General features: G+C 40.9%; 2 protein-coding genes across 2 annotated transcripts in view; one reads left to right on the forward strand and one right to left on the reverse strand.

Annotated features, from left to right (window-relative positions):
* LOC145435040 (beta-1,4-galactosyltransferase 2-like) overlaps positions 1 to 23922 on the reverse strand; it is a 389801-nt gene that overhangs the window by 49863 nt on the left and 316016 nt on the right. The window lies entirely within an intron of this gene.
* On the forward strand, positions 971 to 8339 carry LOC145446784 (uncharacterized). Its single transcript, XM_080325155.1, has one exon. It carries the CDS (start codon positions 5129 to 5131, stop codon positions 6758 to 6760), a length of 1632 nt encoding a protein of 543 aa, XP_080181281.1. The 5' UTR covers positions 971 to 5128; the 3' UTR covers positions 6761 to 8339.

Here is a 23922-nt window from a genome sequence, read left to right on the forward strand (position 1 = left end):
GTATATGTTCGCGCATTAAGTCGAGAAGCTATGCTTGCACAAGTGTAGCCTATGAACTGAGAAATGAAATAGCAAGTTCCCTTGAAAATACAAACATCGCCGACTCATAATCTTGTCATCGAAAATGGGTATCTAATCTTGCTTTCGTAGTACAATTAACGTCACATCAAAACAAATTGAATTTGCAACTTCAGGAGGAAACAGCTAAATACATGAGATGTTGAGACGCATTCGAAACAAAACTGTGACTCTGGGAAAGTCAGCATTACAAAGAAAATTAAATGCTCACTTTCCTAAACTGGAGGAGAGTAGGCCTAAACCCAGTACCAGCACTAAACATTTGTAATTGTGATATACGAAATTTTATTTCTGAATTTCCACCCGCTTTTCCGACATTAGTTCTGTAAAAAATAAATTCTGACTACTCAGTACTCCGTTTAATGTGGACGCCAATACCATTGCCACAAAATTCCAAATGGGTCCATTTGAATTGCGATGCAGTTGAATTGAATGACAAATTACATACAAAGAGCATATCGCCGAATGACTTTGACAAAGAGTACGTTCTTGAAATGGGTCTTCATCCTAGCTTGACCAACAATGCAAAAGAAATGGCATCGACTTCTGGTAGCACGTACGCATGTGAACAATAGTTTTCAACAATAAAATTCACGAAGAGCAAGCTCAGATCACGTATTCCAACGCCCATTTAGAATATGGTCTGATTCTTGATTCATCTGACTCGTTACCAGAAGTTGAAAACCTTTCACAAAGCAAGCTGCGCCAAGTGTCACATTTATCCTGCGTTGTTGAAGTTTAAATACATGTGTTTTGCTCTTTTTGTGATTTGTATGACTGAGATTGCAACATTGTAGGGTAATATACCGACGTGAGCGTTAATTATAGTTTTAAGAAAAGTTCCGGCCCGCCAAAATGCTGTGCACTCGAAATGTGGCCCGTGACTAGTAAAAGGTTGCCGACCCCTGGACTACACAATGCACACGATAAGTTGCCAACCCTTGGCCTACGGATATATCGAAAAATTGGACAAGCAATAAAAATCAAGATACCTATTTCAATACGAGGCACAATGGAAGTTAAAGTGTCAGCCAAAACATATACTAGCATTTGAATAGCTTCTTGGAGGTATAGAACTTCAAGATAACAATTATTAGCATATTCATATTGAAATGAACCCGAATATTTTAGGCTGACACTCGTCAGGGGTAATCGTCAGCAACTAGTAGAGATCTGGAAAGAACATTGTATTGTACGATTGTTGATATACAATGTTCTCTCCAATTCTCTACTAGTTGCTGACGATTGCCCCTGATGAGTGTCAGCCGGAAATATTCGGGCTCATTTCAATATGATTATACTATTTAATTGTATATATTAGCTAGAATGTATTGCAGTTTCATACTCTTCTTTCTCCTTTCTGCGGATGATGTCATATATGAAGTGGCGGAAGAGCATTGTTTCAAGTCTATTGTTATAGCGTTGCTCCATTCGTTGCCTACAAACCCAGTATAAAAGTACGGTAATGTGACCGTGCCTGTAATAATGTATTGCGTTGTAGTCTACGATTTTCACGGCGTCATGTTTTCATCACTGGCCGCGTGATGTGATTGTGATACTATCGTCTGTTCCAGGCAAGTCACGTTGCAGACCACCTGATCTGCGAAGGTATGGGCGAGGCGTGACTTATTACTATGCGAATCGCATAAACCCAACATCAAATTCGGGCAGCATGTCTAATGTCACCTCTAAACATCAACACTTGATCTAAGCAAATCTGTTTGGCGTCGACATCAGACGCTGTTCACGAATCAATCTCGTCTAAACATCATTGGAATATTGCCAGATCGCATATTATGTACTTCTTGGAATGTTTCCGTGCGGGACGTTCCGATTTTGGATTGGGTAGAATCGCATGTGTGTTTGGTTTGTAAATAGCATCGCATAATTTGCGTAATATGTATAAGTCTGACGTATTGTAACTCAATGTGTGAACTCACCCCACTTGATTTCGACGATGTTGTCAGTAATACTTAGTAGAAAAGTCACCATTTCTGATTGAGCTAACTACTTCGTTACAGCTTAATATTAACTTACTTTAATTGGCGTAAATATTTGTTATGCTCCGTACAGTATACACATTTTTTGTGGTCTTGTAGTTTTCGTTAGCATTTTACTCTTAGCAGCAATATCCCAATCCATGCTATATATACATTGTATATAATGCCGATGACGTCATTGTTGGTCATACGATTGTTGATTTACAATGTTCTTTCCAATTCTCTACTGGTGTTTGACGATTACCCGAAACCTTCGGATTTGTTTCAATATGAATATATTATTCAGTTACATATTGAATTTCTGTACCTCCAAGAAACTCTTCAAGTTGATATCACTTCGCCTAGCGCTGCACGAAATATGCGGTGTCTAGCCAATATATTCGTGTCTATCAGTCACACGCGGCATTCATAACATGCGTCAATCCCGTTAACAGCAATGAAACGCCTACTTGCGATGCGAAAAGATGTCTTCAAATACAATATTGTTGTGTCATGACTAGCGTCTGCTGGTAATATTTCCTGGTTCAAACATACGGGATATCTCACTTCGAGTACAGTGAGATTGCCGCATCCCGCCGCTTTGAAATCGAATGACAGATTCCTCTCAAATAGGTAATAAACCCGGATAATTGAGGTATCTAAAAAAACGATAGCGTTGCAGTAAAAGGAACATGCTGTGGCTTAAAGTCTCTTTGTCGAAAGACTCTGTACCGTGTTCAGTTCTATGCTAACATGAGAGATAGCTAATGGTCGAGGATTGACGATCCAGTAACCGCTTGCCAAGAATTAAGATCAGTTCAACGCCCGCAATTGATATCAACAGGTATAAATACCCACCACCACTAGCTTTAGTAACGCCGAAGTGTACGGGAACGGGTATTGTTACGTTAATTTCTTGATCAATCTGTTTGAGTGAGGTCGATGTGAATAGAAATCGGTAATTTGGTAAAGCAAGTAACAAGTCGACCGAAATTCTGGCTGCATATGCCACATGATATCACCGCTGAATCACAGTTCTCAAATGGAACCAACAAGTCTTGCCTTCCGTGTTATAAAGTTAGAATCTAGCTATCTCTACTGAAAGGATAGTAGCCTATGTTTACCAAAGTCGTTGTATTTACGCCGTAGCGTAACCATGACTTTAGAACGCGCACCAGGGAAATACCTCAAGTATAGTTGATAGGGAGGATAAAAGATGACATAATCTATAGAAGTGCTTAGGCAGACCCACTGTATTTCTCATGGTTGTTATTGTAAAATCATAACTATGGCTGGCTTATAGCAGGTGGTTCGAGGTGCAGTAAGACGTTGTGGAGTTGCGTCATTGGATGTAGTCAGATTACTTAGAACAGGTCATGTGTTATCGTAATAGTGAAGAAAGTCGGTACCTTGACTCATGCGTGACTCTATATTGAATACGATCAATCTAACGGGGGAATATTCAAATTCAGGTATCTTGCTCAAGCTATGGGTATGAACACTTGAGATTGAACGATGAAGACGCTTTCATCATTACCATCATTTTTATTATTGTCATATTTTTCGGTTCACGATACTTCACGCCTTACAATACAGTTAATAGAAAGGAAAGAGCAGAAACGACTTTGCGAAGCTAATCATTCAAACTCCCACCTTAGCCTACAAATATAGTTAGCAAGCGGACAACAAACGTGATAAAGGAAGCATACACTCCACAGTTTAGTGTTATTGATAAATATCATTCATATTTCCAAGCCAACAATGAAGCGGCAGTTCATTGAACAGGGTACAGGCGACGTCGTTGTGTCAAAATCGATTCGACAATCTCAATACGCACCCTAGTATTAATCTAATAAAATGGGCATGATTTTAAGGTGGTCATGGTCATTGGTCAATGGTCATGCTTTAGAAAGATCTGCTATCGAACCGAAAGCGGTACCATGGTGAGTACGCAAGAGTTTGTATCTATGTGCGTTAAATTACAGAGTCGTTATGTGGTGAAATTCAGCAGGATAGATACATCAATTAAAAAACACGCATCAAATGGCAATTTCTAGCTACCTCGATTCTCCTTTATTCAAGACTCGATTTGATCGTAAAGAAACTCACAAAACTAACTTACGTTATATTGGTCGTATAACTGAATTCAATATATTTATTTACCGGTGATATAGTCACTTTCGTGGACTCGCGTTTGTGCGTTTGGTTGCTACTACTGCGCCGACATTGAGTTTGTCTGAGAATAGCTGGCGCTTTCGCGTGTGTTAGCACTCAGCAGGCGAACGCATTAGATCGTCATGCTATTCACTTGCATTTTTCTCTACTCAGTTTATTGTGTATTATGAACTTGGGGTGTGTAAACGTCGTTCGATAAGGGGTATTCTTCAGGGAATCTGCTGTAGACTATACACAAGCGATATGTACCGTACGCACGCCGTATCGTAAACATACCGATTGGATTGCTTTAAGCGTGAGCTTGAGCATCGTGTAATAAGTGTATGACAGACCCAATTTATATCAAACAGTGCAGGTAGCCTAGATCAGTGAGGTTACCATATTTTGGAATCGAGAAAATTGGACACTTTTACCAAATCAGGAAAGTTAGTTGATCAAAACTGAAATTAGCCGATTTCGCTTTTTTGCAGTAAAATTTGGTGGGTTGACTAAAAAAAGTCGATGCTTACGATCACACCATGAATTTCCTATTTAACGACATTTATGCCCATTTTCACTCGAACACTGTCTTAGCTGTAAAAGGTGTAAAGGATGACGAATTGCCAAAAAGGAGGACATTTAGGCGTCCTCAGAGGACATTATCAAAAATCTGAAAAAAACGAGGGCGTATGGTAACTCGAAGATAAGTGGCCCTTGATTATGGAGAAATGGCTATCGCTTCTGCCTGGACAATAACTGGACATTAGACAGTTCGAGAATCGAATATCTGCAGGCGATAATGTGTTGATTATGGGTTACAAGGTCAATTTGATTTTGATGCTATTTGGTGGTAAAAACATGACAAGTTTCGTTCAGATATTACTACCTACAAGTTTCCTTAACAGTGCGAACTGACAATGTCCGGGAAGGAGTCTGTCCCCGAGCTGCAAATTTCGCAAACAATAACAAAGCACCTTCAGAAGTCACGTTTCAGTGGGAAATATGCAGATTTCAAAATCTTAGTCGGCAGCAAAGTGTTCCCAACTCACCGCTTTATTCTCGGGAACAAATCGACGTATTTTCGTGACTTGATTCATAATAACACGAATAAAGATACCCCAGAATTGTGCGATCATTCGGAATACTCAGCAGACGCTGTCGGCGTATGCTTGGAATATATTTACACAGATCGGCTCGAGTTCGAGTCTCACAACGCGCCGGCTGTTTTGCGCGTGGCGCATCACTGGAATTTGCGTTATGTTGTCACAAAGTGCGAGCGATTGCTGAAGACTAGCATTACATCATCAAACTGTATCAAAACAAGGGCGCTGGCTACGAAACTGGGCCTTGCGGAGCTCGGGGAGTGCGCTAACATGGCTATTCTCGGGAATTTTGAAATGGTGACTAAAGCTAAAGATCTAATAATTTTATCAGTTGATGATATGAAGTCCATTAAAGACACTGCTATGGAAAAAGCATCAGTCCGCATTAAAGACTTATGGGCTCTATTTTACACATGGCACAAACGACAAAACAAGGCTGGACCTCACATCTTATGCGAATGCTTGCATATATTCCCGTTCGACCAGTTTACAGTAACCGGTTTCAAAGAGCAGATATGGAAAAACGAACACGTGTCGAACTGTGAAAAGTGTCAGGAAGTCGCGGTACGCGCGTTACTGAGTACATTTGACGAACCACGTAAAGACGACGACATTTTATTCCTTAAAAAGCTCGCGAAGAAATACGATTTCAGTACGCTGAACGAAATTACGCGCAGACACATTGTAGAGAATCATTTGTTTATATTCACAAATCACGACATGGAAGAGCTCGATAACGATGATCTGATGGAGTGCATTAACGATATCGAGGACATGTGCACGCCCGGCGAGTTTACGGCGATCGTGAAATGGATGGTAAAATCAGAAAAGCGACAAGACATTTTCCCGCAAATATTTAAATTCGTGGAAGATCCTGCCTACGCGCCGCACAACGTGTTTCTGTCCAGTATTTGCGGATTCTTTGGTCTTTCCGAGCCCACTGCGGCAGAAGTAGCATCGTCTACTTCAAGTGAGCAATATTGGTGGCCGAAGTACTGCCTTTTCCTCAAAAAGCTAGCGGGAAAATACGATTGTAGCGTTACAGAGAAATTCGTGGATCAATGCATAGTCGGGGGTTTTGCCGAGGTCTGTGAAGACATCGGTTTTTTAGAACTAAGCGCTTCTGACTTGATAACTTATTTGTCGTCGAAGTCTACGTATAGCTGTCGCGAAAGCCAAATTTGGAGGGCGATCATGTGCTGGATTCGTCATCACGAGTCGAGACGAGAGTCGTTTCCAGCTATCTTCGATTCGCTGAAGCTAGAAGAATTTACGACCGGTTTCCTGAGATCGAACATATTAATTAACGCGTTAGTGATGGACTCCAAAGCCAGTGTTTTCTCCGTGATGAGGGAGATTCTGCGAAGATTAGAAATATTGGAAAGCGAACACGCGGAAACGAAGAAAAACCTTCACAGCAAAAGCAATCGGAAACACAAGAAATGAGCGACATATATCTTTATCCCGGAACATATAGATCTGCTGTGCTCGCTGAAACGCGGACATGTTTACCTTGCAAGTTTTGCTGGAAGCATTATTGTTTTGTTAGGCTTAACCTGGTGCTAACTAGAGAAAGGGTTCCCAACCTTTTTATATTGTCGTAACCAGGGCCGTAACAGCACTTCGTCAGCCCCCAAAACGTTGGTCTTGGGCCCCCGCATGGAGATAAATCGAACTTCTGGGGGGTTTCGTTGGTTATACGCTGTTTACCGCTACTTGTCATCTGTCTTAAGCGTCGGTTTAGTGGGGCAGCTATTCCCGTCTAGACGCGCTAGGCGCGAGACAATTCAAAATTCATGATTGAATCGGTCAATATGATCGGGAATTGGATATATATTGTTCTCAATTTTTATCCTCTCGCTGCAAACGTAATCAGATTTACCGGTAGAGCTGAATGAGGTGTGTTTGACAAGGTAGGACCCCTCAATATAATAATTAAATATCTTCGGGCCCGTACCCGTTTGCACGAACGAAACCGCACTTGGCCAGGCCCCCCAATAAAACTTGTGTCTTGGGCTCCCATAGGGTGATAAATCGACCCCCCCCCCATCACGTTGTTCGCTTTTGTTACGAAATAAGTGCCACAGCTGAGGGAGCCAGCGCGAAGCGCAAAGAATTTCGATAATTCACGATAAAATCGGTCAATAATATCGGGAATTGCATATATATTGCTATCAATTTCTTGTCCTCTCTGCTCACGTTATTAGATTTACCGGTAGAGCTGAATGAGGGGGCTTGGAAGCTGTAGGGCCCGTAAATAATAATTAAACATATTCGGGCGGGCAGAACCGTTGGTATGACTTCTTTTCAAAATGTCATTTCGTGATATCCTGTCTGTTATATCAAAAAATACAGAACCGCCCAAACGTACTAAACTAACGACGCACACGATTTCAAATTGGTATTTCTTCACTGGCATATAATTTTTTCCTGCTGAATGGCAAATTTCTTCTGAGGTCCAGATTGCCAAGACAGAAACATTCTGCGCCAGTCATTTAGGCGCCTATAGACAATTAAACCTATATGTATTTTGCATATATAACGAAGTATTCCGGTCCGCGTCAGGGCAGTCCTTTTTGGCCCAGGTTTTCTCGCTGCCGATCGTTCTGGCACACTTCTTGAAGTCGTATATGCTGCATGTCCTAAAACCTTATATGTCTCGCCGAGTAGTCCATTTCGATAAATCTTGCGTATTTTGTCTTGGGGAAGAGTGTCGTTTTAAACCAATGTTTCCGGATAGGCAGTAAACGTGTCCACATCTAGCCGCTTGCATATTTGCATAAATTTGTATACTTGTTGATCGCAGCACCGTGATTAGGCCTACTGGCCATTCTATCAGTAGAGACCACTTGTGACGAGAAACTGCTTTACATTTTACTGACGTGTTCGAATGTTTCGGTAAATATACTTATATTTCAATGTTCCTTTAGTCCATATAATCCGTTTTTATATGCTCTCCAATTTTGTAAATATTTATATTGATTCGTATCTTTCATGTGAATAAAATCTTCATTATCTCTTGGAACTATGTTCTATGAATCGCAATCACATAATATTTGCACAATCATATTGCGTTAGCACGGCCGACGGCCGTCTATCAAGAGTCTTTGCAGATCCATTTGTACGCTGCACTTTTAACTCAATGTGACACGACATGCCAACGATATGTTAGAATCATTGTGAACTATAAAATGCCCGCCTTGGACACGAAAGTGAACATATGGTGGCGAGTTGGCACGAGCCACCAGCACGTAACCAAGGGCCGTAAGTTCTAATATCGGCTCTAGCACGTTTCCAAGCGTCGGATTAACTGGACTCATCATCGCCCAAACTTGCTATTACTATTACGATCCAACTCCCGAAGTTAATGACATGGGACAGCAATCATGATTACTTTAATTCGACTTTTTTTCTCAATTATACTAGCCCATCAAATACCGTAATTCGTCACGATGCAATAAATTACCATACACAATACGTATGATGTCTTAATGCAGTGGTTCTCAACCAAAGTGTCGATTGTTTGCTTAGAGGCGCTGCGAGGAAACGAGGTGAAAAGAGTAACAGTTGACATATGATGCAAATTCTGGACATCCAAATTGTGTATACTCGTTGGACACTGGGAACCAAGCGTCAGTCGCGCCTGAGTGACTTTGATCGACTTATTATTGTAAATCTATCGGCAGCCGTGATTTTAATCAAAAGCCGGTATTGGAGTCCATTGATTTTGAGTGATCATTAGGTGTTAACCTTGAAACTTGGCCTAGTGTTAGACAATATCATCGAGATATACCATACCAGATCTTGGCACTCATCTCAGTAAGGAACACCGTTAAAACCAACGCGCATAAATACCGGCATTTGCCTATTTTATGGATAAGTTTGATGACAGAACAGCACTCACCTGATTCTATTCATGACGTTTGGTACAAATCAAAAATTACTACATTGGTTCATGCTTATCCAGTATACATGTTTATGACATAACATTCATGAAATATTTTGCCGGGACTTCCACGCACGGCAGACTGAGTTCAGCATGAAGCAGTGATTGCTTTCCTTCGGCGCGTTATCTTCAATGCTACATCCATGAACATCTAGCGCCAGAACAGGATTTGTAAAATCATATAATATATTGTATCTCCAAGTATGACACAATGATGATAAGACTGCTTGGATCGCAGGCTGGAGATCGGTGCAATCCCTTGGTTTTACTAATACGGGACCTTCCGATTAGCGAATGTGACTACAGTCGAATCTGATTACCAACTCAATGTACTGTGGAACAGATTTAGCAACTTCAAAGAGGAATAGCGCTCAAAAGGAGATGTGTTCTCAAAACAGAATTGATAGTTTTAAAGAGTTTTGGCAGCAACCGTTTCTCTCAGAACGCTACCGATTTCATGCTGCAGATACAATATTGTAGGCTACCATAGAGTTGCACCATTTTACTTCATCCATATCTGAGGTATCAAGTGCACTCTTCATCATGCGTCATCGCTTCTTGGCCCTTAGCGAAATGATTATCACGCGATTAAGCAGTCAGGAATTTTCGATACATCTTGGTCAACATTAAGAAGTATCTGTGTATCACGAAACACGACGGTTTATATGCAGCACAAAAGTATGCAATTGTCAACTTCATATAACGCCTCTGCACAGCCGTTTTCAATTGCAAACTTCATGAAAGCTACAAGCTGGCAACTTGTTTAGAATTCCACACACAGATATACGCGGCTGAACGTCGTCTGTTGTGCACCGCTATGCAGTAAACAAATATTTAAAGTGGTATCATAATATTCTTGAAATTTCTGCCTTCTGCCTCCACCCTTATTTGTATGGCATCGACCGCTAATTACGTGTAGGCCTACTGACTGGCTGTTTTTTTTCAAATTAGGGATATGGGAACGCATTGTAACAATTTGAAGGTCACACCGTTTAGTTCGTAATGCAACAATTGCGACAAACAAAATTTGAACTATACTATCGTACATGTGATTTTATTTGTTGGACAAACTTTACCATATTGGTTGTATATTTTTGAATCAGGATTACGCATACGGCGTAGGTAGGCTATACGTCAGGGCCGGGCAACTTCTCCAGTCGGCGAGCCGGATATAGGAAAATTAGGTACTCGACGGGCCGGATTGCTGAATCGATACATCATTCGCTCATTTATCCACGTGTACAAGGAATAAATTGTATTCAATGAATGTACTTTACCGACAACAATGTCACTTCAAAGCCATTTCTCGCCGATAATGACGAAACAATGTAGATTTGAGAATATTGTCATACAGGCGCCGTCATGTCTGCTTCCAGATGATCAATGAACACATGGTGCAATCTTTAATTAAGATTTCAAGGCATTCGATAAGCCCGATACGGCAAATTTACCAAGATATCAATTTATTAGGGTTGAGTAGGTGACGAGATAGCGTCGTTGTTCAACTTTGTGGCCTAATTAATCTCGATATTGAATTCATGCGGCCCGCGTCCTCCACGAAATTTGAAAAGTGGTCCGCGACCCGTTTTGAGTTGGCGACCCCTGACCGTGCTACAAGTCGGCGATTACGGATTAAAAAATAGGATATAACAGCCTGGTGTAAATGTTCATTGTAGTCGACAAACACCATGATTTCCACAAACGACATTAGGGTTGAGTACATCGTAAATGCCAATAATGCAAGTCTTCTCGCTTCGACGAACTTACGCGTAAGCTCCACTCTCGCACGCTGCGGACACACGTATATACTACAATACAGTCAATAAAATTTGACGTAGTAAGCAAATAGTGGGGAATCTCGTCAGACTGGGGCTGCGGGCCACATTATCATGTAAGGCGGAAAACTGTCCGCGGGCCGGATCCGGCCCGCGGGCCGTATGTTGCCCGCCCCTGCTATACGTGATCACGGTACATAAATCAACAGGATTAAAAGTGGAATAATTGATAAAGATTCAATTCGGCGAATGTCGGTATCTTTTGCGCTGTAGCATGCTCGCTCAGCGTTGCTAATGAGCAGGGAATTCCACCAAGTCTCAAAAGGGGATCGAGAGCCTTCTAAAAGACACTTTTAGCAATTAACAAGCTTCAAAACTATTGCAGTGAATGCGTAGTAAGGTTTCAAGATGGTGCAACACAGGATAGTGTCATTAATCTGTTAATCGAGTTGGCGATAAAGGTTTGTGATGAAACATACACCCACTGCGATATCAACCATGATGAAAATGCGCTCGCGTGCAGTTTTGCTTCAGCCTGGATAGCCTATGTATGTTCGGATGCCAACTGGCTCAACGAATCATATCGATTTTACGAGGCAGGTATCACTATTGCGGAGGGAATCCAGGCTCATGAAAACGCAAGCTGTCTGCGTCATGCTCACGCCAGATTCCTAAGATCGACACGGGCAAGTTAAGTCGAAGTTACCGTTGCCCTCAACAACGCTTTAGGGGAGGACAGCCAAATAGCTCCTCGCAATGAAAAGCTTATCAGACGGATCAAAAAGAGCGCACACGCCAACGGTAGACACGAGAAGCTAAGGATGAGAAATCTGTATTTCGCAGTAGTTAACTACGTAACATGATTTTTACCTTCTATCGCAGCGGCGAGATGACGTATTGGTATAATCTACAGCTGCAACACCAATGGGTTGCGGGTTCGAGTCCGGCCGGCTGTTTATCTAGGCTCCTCCTCGCCACATTATCCGTGTAAGCGGTGTCTTATAAAAAGCCTAGGAGTGGGCCGTGCTACAAGTCGGCAGCTACGGAATAATAATGATGAAAATGGGCCTGGTGTAAATGACCATTGTAGTCGACAAACACCATGAATACAACAACAACAACAACCTTCTGTCGTATGAAGAGATTCTATAGTGTCTTCATCCTAGCCCTGCACGTAATTCTAGTAGCATGACTTGGTGGCTTGGCACCTTTTGTTTTGCATTTCGGAGGGTGCTTTTCCACCAGCTTGGATCAGATAGTTGTGAATTTACTTCCACGTTCCGTCGTTAATCGGTCTACTTAATGAGATATGTCGTTAGCAATTCCAATTATTCTAAATGCACAAGTTTTAGTAGCAGACGAAAATGTATAGAAATCCGCGAAATCGACATTATCTGAAACTCAACCTCGGAAATTCTATCATAATCGACTGAGGTTGACGGTGATGCTCTAAAATTGCGAAGCAAAAAGTTGTGGCGGGAGTATCTTTCTTGACCCGAGAAAGGCGCCGTCTTCAATATGAGCTTGGGCGTTCTGCTTCTATGATTATACACTTTAATGTTCTAGGTATCAGTGGCGGCTCGTCCTGTAGGGCAACTGGGGCATTGACCAACCTAAATGGTCAATAACAATGATTTACTATTTATAGACGCTCAGCAATCAATATATACTGGAATCATGGCGAAAATCGCATTCTTTTTGTGCTTTCACTTGTAAATGCCCATACATAGCGAACTCTCGACGAAAATTGAATGATCTTCTGTGTTTTCGCTTTGTAAAAGCCTAGCCGGGACTTGCCCCGGTAGCGCTCATAACAAGCTTTCACTGTCTGTTCTCTCAAAGCCGCTCACAATAAAGAAACGCCGAACTACTCTCTCCTATTCATCAAATTACCGAGCAAGTGGGGCAACTTGGCGAATCGCCCTGCCAGTGTGATGTAACAACGGTATATATATCTGAACTCTGTTACCGTCCTATGCGTTGAGTCGACCTTTGGTGGTATAAGTCGATATTGACGCAGTGTTGGGATGACTCGAGTCACCTTTTTCGTATGACTTGACTTGACTCGAGTCACTTTGCAAACATGACTTAACTTGACTTGACTCGGTGTCTCAAAAATGTGGAATGACTCGTAACTCGGAGCAAATTTAACGAGTCAATTTCAAGTCATCAAGTAATCAGTGTAGATAGGAAGCGCTCTATATTCGGCATATGTTCGGATCGTTCTCGATACGCTGGAGTGACCTGTGGCAGCGACCAATTTCATCATTCAGTGATTTTGCGTTCTACTGAAAATCCATTGCTCGATCACAAATCAAATTGAAGGTAAACGTAGTGGCCGGAACCTACAGCGCACTTTGTCGTCAACTAGTATTATAAGTAAAAATAATAGCAAAGTTTCGATCTCTGTTCTATAGACTGGTCACTGGTGCTAGGATAGATGCCAGTGTTGGGATCAAGTCACTACCTTCGAGTCAAGAGTCATCTCGAGTCATTGCAGATTTTGACTCGAGTCAAGTCAAGTCAATCGATTTTCGAAGGTGACTCGAGTCAAGTCAAGTCACTCGATTTTTTGAGGTGACTCGAGTCAAGTCGAGTCAAGTCAAGTCAAGTCAAGTCAAGTCAAGTCAAGTCACAATTCAAGTCAAATTGAATTTTCGAAGTATGAGCGATGATTCAAAGTCATTACATTTTGCTTGCTGTGTGAAAGGCAGAATAATTGATCATTTATCTTGTATCAAATAACGAATATCTAGTTAAATATACATGCAGAAAGACGTTGTATCCCTCACGCACACGTAGAGCTGCTAATGAAATACGTGAGTGACTGTACAGCTACATGGTGCAGTCAGATATTATCAGCCAAGATATAGGACCTATGATACGAAGCTTCGAGAAATTGAAACAAATTGATATGGTACAATAGCCTACACTACCCATCTACACATCCGTGAGAATATAAACGCACAAACTATATTTGTTCGATTTAAATCATACTAAAGGGTTGGTAAATGTGAGCACTGCGCAACGTGAGCACTGAGCCGTCTAAGAAACTGAGACACATTGATATTTAGATTAATCTTCTACTACTACTTCGACATCGTAAGCTGTGATCGTTTAGTATGCGGTCAATTTATTTGTGATCTAACAATTGAGGATAGGGTAACGCAGAATGAGTGAATGACTGGTTGTTCTCACAAGTGACACCGCCGTATCTCGGACAATCCGAACATACACAAGATACAGCGATTTATTCGACACCGTTTACTTCATGACTTGAAATTGACTCGTAAATTTTGCTCCGAGTCACGAGTCAATGCACATTTTTGAAGCTCCGAGTCAAGTCAAGTCAAGTCATTTTTTCGAAGTGACTCGAGTCAAGTCAAGTCATACGAAAAAGTTGACTCGAGCCAAGTCATGACTCGAGTCATCCCAACATTGCTAGATGCTAGCCTTAACCAACAACATGTATGATTTAAATGGAATTCGAGTATAGTTTACAAGTTTATATTACTCGTCAACCACTGGGACAGGCATAAATTGTATCACATGGATATTTAGTTAGGTAGTGCATCATATAAATTTGTTTCAATTATCTCAGGTTTCGTATTCTTTTCTTTATTTTGGCGGATAATTATAGACTGAGGATATACAATAGTTACTTACGTACATTAGCAGTTCTAGTAGAGATGGTCAAAGTAGTCAATAAAGCTACTCAAGTAGAAGTAGAAGTAGCGACAGAAAAATCTACTCAAGTACGAGTAGAAGTACTTCTTACATAAGCAACCTAAAACTGCTTGAAATAAAAGTAGAATTGACCGACTTTAAATCTACTCAGGTAAGTAAGTAGTTGTGAAAACGATCGTAATTCGTTCGCATGGACTGTCAAAAGCTGTAAATGGAGCTATGCGGAAGGTGTAACGAGATTGATTCATATTTATGCATCCCAGGATGTGTCATTTTTTGACAGAATAAGCAGTCGTCCACATCATGGGATGTAAAGGATAGTATTGATATGGAAATGCGATGCTAATCTTTTGTTTACTCGAACGCCCCATTTCGAGAAAATCATGGCATAGCCCCCTCCCCAAAATATAAGGCCCCTAATTCAGTCGAAGAGCAATACGGAGAAGTTGTGTCGGATACGGCTTTAACACTTTGCGCGATTAGTATACGTTAATTAAAAATATGGCAGATCGTAAAAATGTTATACAGTATTTAGCTTCATTTTCGGAAAATATAAGGCATACTACACTTGCTTTTCTACTTCAACATGTATGTTCTCCAGACAAAAGAACTGAAACTATAATTAGAACTCAACGTATAATACTCGTAATTGAAAGAAAAATACAAATATTACTTCTAAAAAATATATGTTTCATGTCTTTTGTCCAGAAAGTTTCAACGGTGGTCAGCTAAAACAGGTCTAACGTTGAAAAAGTCAATGTCCACTTTTCCAGATTAGGACACGTCATGGGCTGCTAGGTATAATGGGTAATTGCTAAATTGCGAAGCGATACTTTCATTAAAACATATTTTTCACTCCATATCTACTATGCGCGAAGCGCAACGAAAATTCTGGGTATTACATGACTTTTATGAAAATTAAATGTTGGTACTACGTGAAAACAGCCCCAAAAGTCCTTCGGATATCTTTCTTGTTAGGGGATTAAACTACTTCTACTTGACAAACCGAAAATAGCGAAAAGTAAGTAAGTAGTTCACAAAATATTACGAAGTACAAGTAGAAGTAGCGAAAACAAGATCTACTTGAGTAAGTACCAGAAGTAGAGAAAAACTACTTGAGTACTTCGAAAAAGTAGAAGTACTTCGTTACTGACCACCTCTGAGCTCTACGCACGTGTGGGCTATACAATACAATGCCTTTTTGCATGTATATTATTACCTCTATATTTGTTCCTCGATTTAAAATAAATGTCGATTCAAGCTATTTATTTCAAACAGGTTGCAGAATGCAATGACATACTCATGCGTCGTATTTCGAAAAGACAACTTGACTTGAATTGTGACTTGACTCGTGACTTGACTTGACTTGCCTCGACCTGACTCGAGTCACCTTCAAAAATCGAGTGAGTTGACTTGACTCAAGTCACTTTCAAAAAATCGATTGACTTGACTTGACTCGAGTCAAAATGAGCAATGAATCGAAATGACTTGTGACTCGAGGGTAGTGATATGATCCCAACACTGTTTTGAAGGTGTTTCGCAACATGATAATTCTTGAAACTTGGGGTGTAATGTCGTGATGGTGATATTTACCACTGCTCCAAGTTTCAGGGTTGTTGCATAAAGTATAGGGCAGTAATTTCGTTTCCAAAGTTGACTGTGTGCTGATCCGTCATGTATCGCAAACAGATTTTACTCGAAAGCGGGTATTGGCCTCTATTGATTTTTGTGATTTTCCATACCGAGAATGGTCATGACACAGCACAGTATGTCGTGGTTTTAGTATCGAACGCTGTGCCAAGTCCCAAGGTTGATACTCAATGATCAGGGCAGTAATTCGTTATCGAGGTCGAGTATGGTAGAGATGTACGCTGATCTGACACAGAGGCCTAACTACCACATTGCGGATTTCACGCAAAAGCTGGTGTTGATCTGTTATAATTTAAATGTGTTTCATATTGAGATAGGTGATAAGATGATGATCTCATGAAACAGTTTAGTAAGGTTCTCGGTTTGCCATGTTTCTGCGCGGCACGCGAAATGATCGTGTGGCGACTATAGGCGCAGAAGCCTGTCTAATCTTGACGGTGGTAACCCCGGTATAAATCAAACACAGCCCTTTACTACAATGATTAAATATGTAATGACACAAAGTAGGCAAGGGCAGAGTGAACGTAGAATTTATAACAACCGACCGCAAATCTTCAACCGTCCTTACAGCAAATTAACCAACAAAAACAGGTCTACCAATTGAACAGAGGTGGTCAAAGTAGTCACAATCGCTACTCAAGTAGAAGTAGAAGTAACACAGAAATTTCTACTCAAGTAGAAGTAGGAGTGGTGGTTCACAAGTAAGTAAGTAAGTAGGTATTCTACGCTTATTTTTGCCTACAAAACTGAAAACTGTCAAGTAGAAGTAGAAGTAGTCTAAAATCATAACTACTTAAAAAGTAGTGTGAGTAGGAAAAATCTACTCCAAGTACTTCAAAAAGTAGAAGTACTTCGTTACTGACCACCTCTGCAATTGAATATTTAGAGAAAGAAAACGCGACTGATAATGATGATTACACCGAGCAGCAATCAAATAGAAATACTCAAATTACACACGAAACAAGGTAATGCCGTACGCACGCGCTAACAAATTTACTTTATATTGCCAAATGTCAATTTCCCCGTGAAATTGTGGCCTTCAAGTCATTTGCTTACAACCCCCTATCAAGCGTGATAGCTACTTCGTTTTCGATGACGGCTAACAGCTGACGAGTGTCAGCCGAAAATATTCGGGTTCATTTCAATATGAATATACTATTCAATTGTATACTGAAGTTCTGTACCTCCAAGGAGCTCTTCAAATATATTTTGCGCAAAATTCGGCGTTTTTACGCAAGACACGGCGCTTATCAGCCTGGTAATTGCCCATTGTTATAATCGTACGCCAGAGGAAAGCGCACTCTTACCTTTTCCCAACGTGTTTCGATAAAAATGAATGGCTGAAGCATATGCGAGGATAACGTCCCTATCATAAGGACGCCTTGTTATACCCTTTTACCTGCTGGTGGAAGGCGCAGTGTCTCTAGTTCGACCGAAATTGGGTATCGTGATCTGAAGCATGAGGTCTACTGCAAACGGTGTCTCGATATTACCTGATGGTCGACATTGCTCGGCTCGAGTTGACTTAATTGTTTTTTTATATTGCAATACATCTTTTTCCGAAGTAGTTACCACTAGTGAATATTTAAAATTCCTATAGTCGAAGAATCGCTTTCTATCAACTTTGCTGCAGTAATTAGGCTCGATGCGTTAGATGTGCTCACGATTCTTAACGATCTCATTCCGTTAAAATATGCAAGTATATGACCTACTGCAATTCATATTTTATTTCGAATAATTTTAAATACGTACGCTATGTTAACTGTTGTGACCTTGCGAGGAAAACCCACCAATAGACATACGGCTTTCTAGGCTTTTATTTACTAAAAGTGTAGACTATGCTACAAATAATATAAACGTTAAAACAGAAGTAAATCAGGAAACACATGCTACTCTCAGAACGCCCTACACAAGAATGATAAACTAACAGATAGACAAACGCACGAAATAATTACTAGCGGAAATGAAGAGACGGTAAGATAAATATATCACCACAATCTCCCCAGCCGAAAATGATCGGCCCACTGAACTGAAGTCATGTTGTGCGGTCACCATACCAATCTGGCACTCGTCTGATTCTTGATGACCTTCGGATCGGTGGCTCATCAACAGTTGCATCGGAAACGTTACGACCGATTGAGGTATCGTGGGAGTCGTTTTGAGTATCGACAGGAGAGTTTGAATGATGATCTGAGGAGTTTTGAGATAATAAACCATTCTGGTCGTTGTTGATTTCGGCAGAACGCAAGTCGACTGCAGGCTCGATGGAACGGAAATCAAGCCCATTATCGTTCTCTTCGCGCAGGCACGGGGCTAGGTCCTTTACTGATATAGTTGATTCCGTCCCGTTCCTGTGACGAATTAATGCATATTTCGGGTTAGCATCTAAAAGCTCTACTCTAACCACTTCGCGATCACTCTTGTTGCGAACAAAGTTCCGTAGCAGCACAGTATCATCGTTCAGTAGCCGATCAGGTATCGACACACCCAGCATAGATCTGCGCTCGAAGCTGAAAAATCGGTCATGAGGACAACAGTTAGTAGACCTGCTGAGTAGAGACCTTATCGAATGAAAGGCATCGGGTAGGACTTGCTCCCACAACCGTTCAGGCAACCTTTGAGTAGTTAAGCGGAGTTTATTTGCCTTCCAGAGCGTTTGGTTCAAACGTTCACACCGAGCATTACCCGTTGGATGATAGGGAGTTGATTTGCTTGTCGCAACACCTTTACGCGTCAGGAAGGCCGTTACGTCTTTTGATAGGAATGAAGTTCCCCGATCACTGTGGACGTATTCTGGGAGTCCAACAAGAGAAAACAATGAAGACAGGCAATTGATTACAGTACCAGGGTTCATATCACGACATGCATTCTGATCTTTGCTACGATTTTAAGTGACAGACACCTTCGTTGCCACGTTTGCTGGATAGAAAATGCTGAAGATGTTACGTTGGTAGAGGGAACGGTTTTGTTATTATTGTTCTATCGACTGTATATGCCAGCACACGAATGAAATAGGCTACACCGCGGACGGTGTGATAGCAGACGGTGTGATACACAACTAAAACCTGCGCTATGGCTTTATCCCGATAGATCATGCAAGACGTGATTTCGAAGAATCATACACCTGTACGGATTTGGATATGGGAGCACATTACATGAGAGTTGAACTTCCTAAGACAGTATATTCCTGAATTCTTATATCCTTTCCATTAGGTACAACATCGCCATATAGTCTACAAATCAAGCTGTTGGCTGTATATGGAATTTATCAGGCGTTGACAGGTCTCAAGTGTAATAGTGTAGTGAGTGTTTCGATAATATTACCCTAATGCACAGGACAGTATGGTAGTTATATTGTCACTACTGAATCTGATGCGGCATCATACATGTCCAGTTGAAATTTTAAAGTCGAGGTCGGGAAGTTGACTTCTACACGGTATGTCTAGAGTCATTTTGGTCAAGAACTTTAACATCACAATTAACATCACAATAACGATATGCAAATAATTAGCAAAATGCGCTCACATTAATCACATATATGTATCAGCTCGCCACATATATAGGCTACATCGACTATATAGTCGATTGAATGAGATCAAAATATTACGGCGAAGTCGATGGTGTTTCTGGTTATGACCGTGACTTGAAATAGTTAGCGAAAAACAATTGCTCTCTGTGGTGTAACTCCTATGTGATAGTCATGTTCCAAATTCGTGTAATTTGTTGTGTTTCAACTTTGACTGCCTTGCTTTTCGGACGAACGATATTTATTACTCATGCGCCAACTGATTATGTTCTGAAATTTAGCATCGGCCAAACTCTATTCTTTTTACTATTATTGCTTGTGATCGCGAAATATGTCTGCGAGTACGTTTACATTTTCGAGAATCCAACAGGGCTTCTGTTTGCTTCAACTATAGTAGCCTAATTACGTGCTCAAGTATATAGACTATCTTCAGTTTCACGTGAACTGTTTTAAAAGAATAATCATTATGTTTTGACTTGTAGAGGCTTTCAGGTAGAACATTGTATTGAAGTATATCCGCGTCATCGTGACGATGGAAACTACGTAACAAAACAATTATGCGATACAGACTCTGAATGATCGCAAAAAATTATTTCGGGTACTTTTCATATCTTTATTTTCTACTTCTATTAGAGATAGTTTTGACATGCTCTGAAAATCACTACTTGTACTTGCAATGCAAATTGACGGCATTACAGTTCTGCCGTTGTGTACTAGCAATAAATACTTTCACTATACCTCAGGCTGTGTTATATCGAATAATCGTCTTCTGCGATTCGATAAACCGTCTTTTTATGCTGTAATCTTTTTAAAATGGTAACACACGACTATAAACCAAATCATGCTTGATATTTAATGACAGGCTGATACAACGCATTGTATGCACTTCACAGCGTAAGTCATAAACGTTTTTCGACTGGTAAGAAATGGCCCCTTCCCAGCGTCGTAACGGCTCCAATGATAATATTTGCGAGGTGTGCGGGAAAAGCTTTATCCTCAAATGTAATCTGACAAGACACAAGAACATTCATGCTGCGTCCAAGGATTTTGAGTGCGACATATGCGGTAAAAGCTTTCTGCAAAGGCATTACTTTAGCACTCATCTTTCGAGCCACGCAGGAAGGAAGGATTATAATTGCGACATATGTCAGAGATCATTCAACACAAACTGCAACTTGAGAAATCACGTGAAAATTCCCGCCGGGGTGAAAGAGTTTGAGTGCTAATTCTGCGGAAAAGCATTTCGTACGAAGTCAAACCGTAATGGACACATCAAGATGAAACACTCGAAAACCAGAGAATACGAGTGCGTTATATGCGAGAAAACATTTGTGCAAGCGTCTCACCCAAAGTGTCACTATTCCGTCCACACGGAAATGAAATACCCGTGTGACGTATGTGGGAAAATATTCAATAACATATCCAACTCGAGAAGACACAGCAAGATTCACTTGGGAGTAAAACAGCACGAGTGCGAAATATGCGGGAGCAGATTTAGTGAAAAGAGTTCTCTTCTGCGTCACTTACGAATCCACGGAAGCGACGGGAAGTAAGGATGCGAGAATCCGTGGAACAATTAGGAGATGGGTGGTCATGGATCTAGTAAATTCATCCGTTACATCCGTGGATAAGTTTTGATAAGTATAAGTAATATCATATTACATCTTGGTAACAATGAATTGGTGTGGCGAGGTATTGTCGTCAGTCACAACAAGGTTTACATATGAGACCAATAAACATATTATCGTAGGGTAGAGCAATTTATGAGTAAGTAGACGTTTCGCGCAACTATCTTAAACTATAGTCTAGGATACCGGGACAGCGAAATTGGCCTCATTTAGACTACCGAAATCGAAATCTCGGTGGAATGTGATATCGCTGTTTGCGACGGAAGATCGATTTTCTTATCAAATGCACATTGACGATTACATGGTATCTTGAAGAACAAGGTTATTTGGCGTATAGCCCGTTGCTAATAGTCTTTAGGCGTTCGCTTTTAGGGATTATCGACGTGTTCTTCATGACATGGCGCATCATACTGTAGCGTACTGCTCGCCTGAATCGGCTTGTTTCTTGATTTGTTTGCGTGCACTCTTCGTTGTGTTACCTATTGCAGTTTGCGAACCGTATTCATCAGCAGCGGTATTTTTGCTTTTTTTAATAAAAGTGGAAGTATTTGTTGATTGTCAACTGCTCGAATTTTGTCTTCAATGTCAACGACGAACATGCTTGTATGCAACCTTGCATATAGTGATCCGCAGCTGAAATGCAAGGAATTTCTACAAAAGATGTGATATTGACGTTGCAAATTATAATATATGAAAAAGGTTCACAGTGCAGAACCTACCAAGGTTATTTGTGAACGTGAACCTCTAGATTTCTGAGGTTCACGTTCACACCATCCGCAGTAAAACCATAATTGTTGACTCACATTTGCAAGTTACTGTAACCCAAACACCCCCCTTTTAGGGTTCTTGGGTATGGGCCGCAAAGGGCATAATGTTGGGTCACCACGGCACCGGCGCAATCTTTTAATTTGTATCTAATATTTGTTGGACCGTAACCGCCGCACACCAAACCCCTCAATTGGGGGTCGAGGCGAGCTCGAAGGGGGGCTCAATATTCTCTTGCGAATGATAAAAATTACGGAGTAAAACTTTTTTCTATTTTTTGGGGCGCAAGGCCCGATATACTGCACCCGAATATCTTGATTTCTGGGTTCACTTCACACGGGGGACTTCACACGCCAGACGTTTGATTGATCATCCCGAGGAACAGAGTAACGCTTCTATCTTCGTCCGGTGTACGTAAATAGACCTATACTGCTCGAGGCTCGTTAAGCAGCAAAAGTCAAACTGCTGTTGACTAAGCGTAACCAAACATCAATGGATACGTTACTATTTGAGACCAGGCAAAGTTGTGATTATTATCCTGATGCGAGTTGGTGACTTCTGAGTGCATTGATGACATGATATGAGGCATGGCGGATGTTCACACAACCACATTACGTATCTATTTACTGCGTGTGGATAATCCGTTACGCATTGACGAGCAAAGCCAACACTTAGGATGTAATAAAGGGCGGCAGTTTCTGAAAATCAGACGTTTCTGCCATCAATAACCTGGAATATTATCGCACTTTTCACTGTTAAAGAATGTTCACTGTTCAGTGAGTTCATGTCGGAATCCTAGTACGAATAAAAAGCAATAGTTTTTTTCACAAAGAAATCGATCAGATATGTGAAATAGTGGAATACGATTACGATTAGCCTACTTTGGATATTTTTCGAATGTAATCGATTGCGATTGCGATTACTTGAAAATGCTGTAACCGTCGGATTCGATTACGATTACTAATCACGATTACCCCATGTCCGATCTATAGTGAAACGTTGTGGCGCTCATGTTGTGGCAAACCGGCGATACCATGCGACACCACAACTCGATTGAATTTCTATTGCTAGTGATGAAGCACTGAATTACTAGCGAGTTGAAATATTTCACATTTTGCAATCGGCAGCGAATTTCGGCTTCGTTGGTAATTCGTCGATTGTGTTTCTACTTCCATATGTTGCAGTATATCGTCCATATACAACTAGTTGAGCATAACGTTTATTCGCAGAGGCTGGTTATTCAACAACTAAGTAAATTCCGCGCTAGCACAAGTCGTGTAGGTGCCGGGAGTTGACAATTATGTTCATTAAACAGCACCGCGGATAATCCAATACTACATTCGATTAGAATGTTGACATGGTTTGAAATGATTAACAGATTGTGATAAACTATGTTGAATCTTTCGATTTATGTCTTCGCTGCATGGGGACATGGACACTAGGGTTGTTCAGAATTGATCGACTTTCAAAATGTCGTGGTTTTCAGTCCGATTCCCATGCCTTATAACATAAAAACATATTCTAGGTACTTTTTTTCGTAATTCATCCCTTGCATCCGTGTGCACATTGAGCTGGAAGAATATCGGCTAAAAATAGGGGATTCCCCTAAAATTTGAGTGTCGCTATTCGGA

Source organism: Botryllus schlosseri, chromosome 1, assembly GCF_051294905.1.
Source record: "Botryllus schlosseri isolate E-star chromosome 1, Bs_hap1, whole genome shotgun sequence".
NCBI lineage: Eukaryota > Metazoa > Chordata > Ascidiacea > Stolidobranchia > Styelidae > Botryllus > Botryllus schlosseri.

Bases quoted from the DNA above. Each gene is read 5' to 3' on its own strand.
- LOC145446784 (XM_080325155.1), top strand. From the start codon at position 5,129: ATGTCCGGGAAGGAGTCTGTCCCCGAGCTGCAAATTTCGCAAACAATA.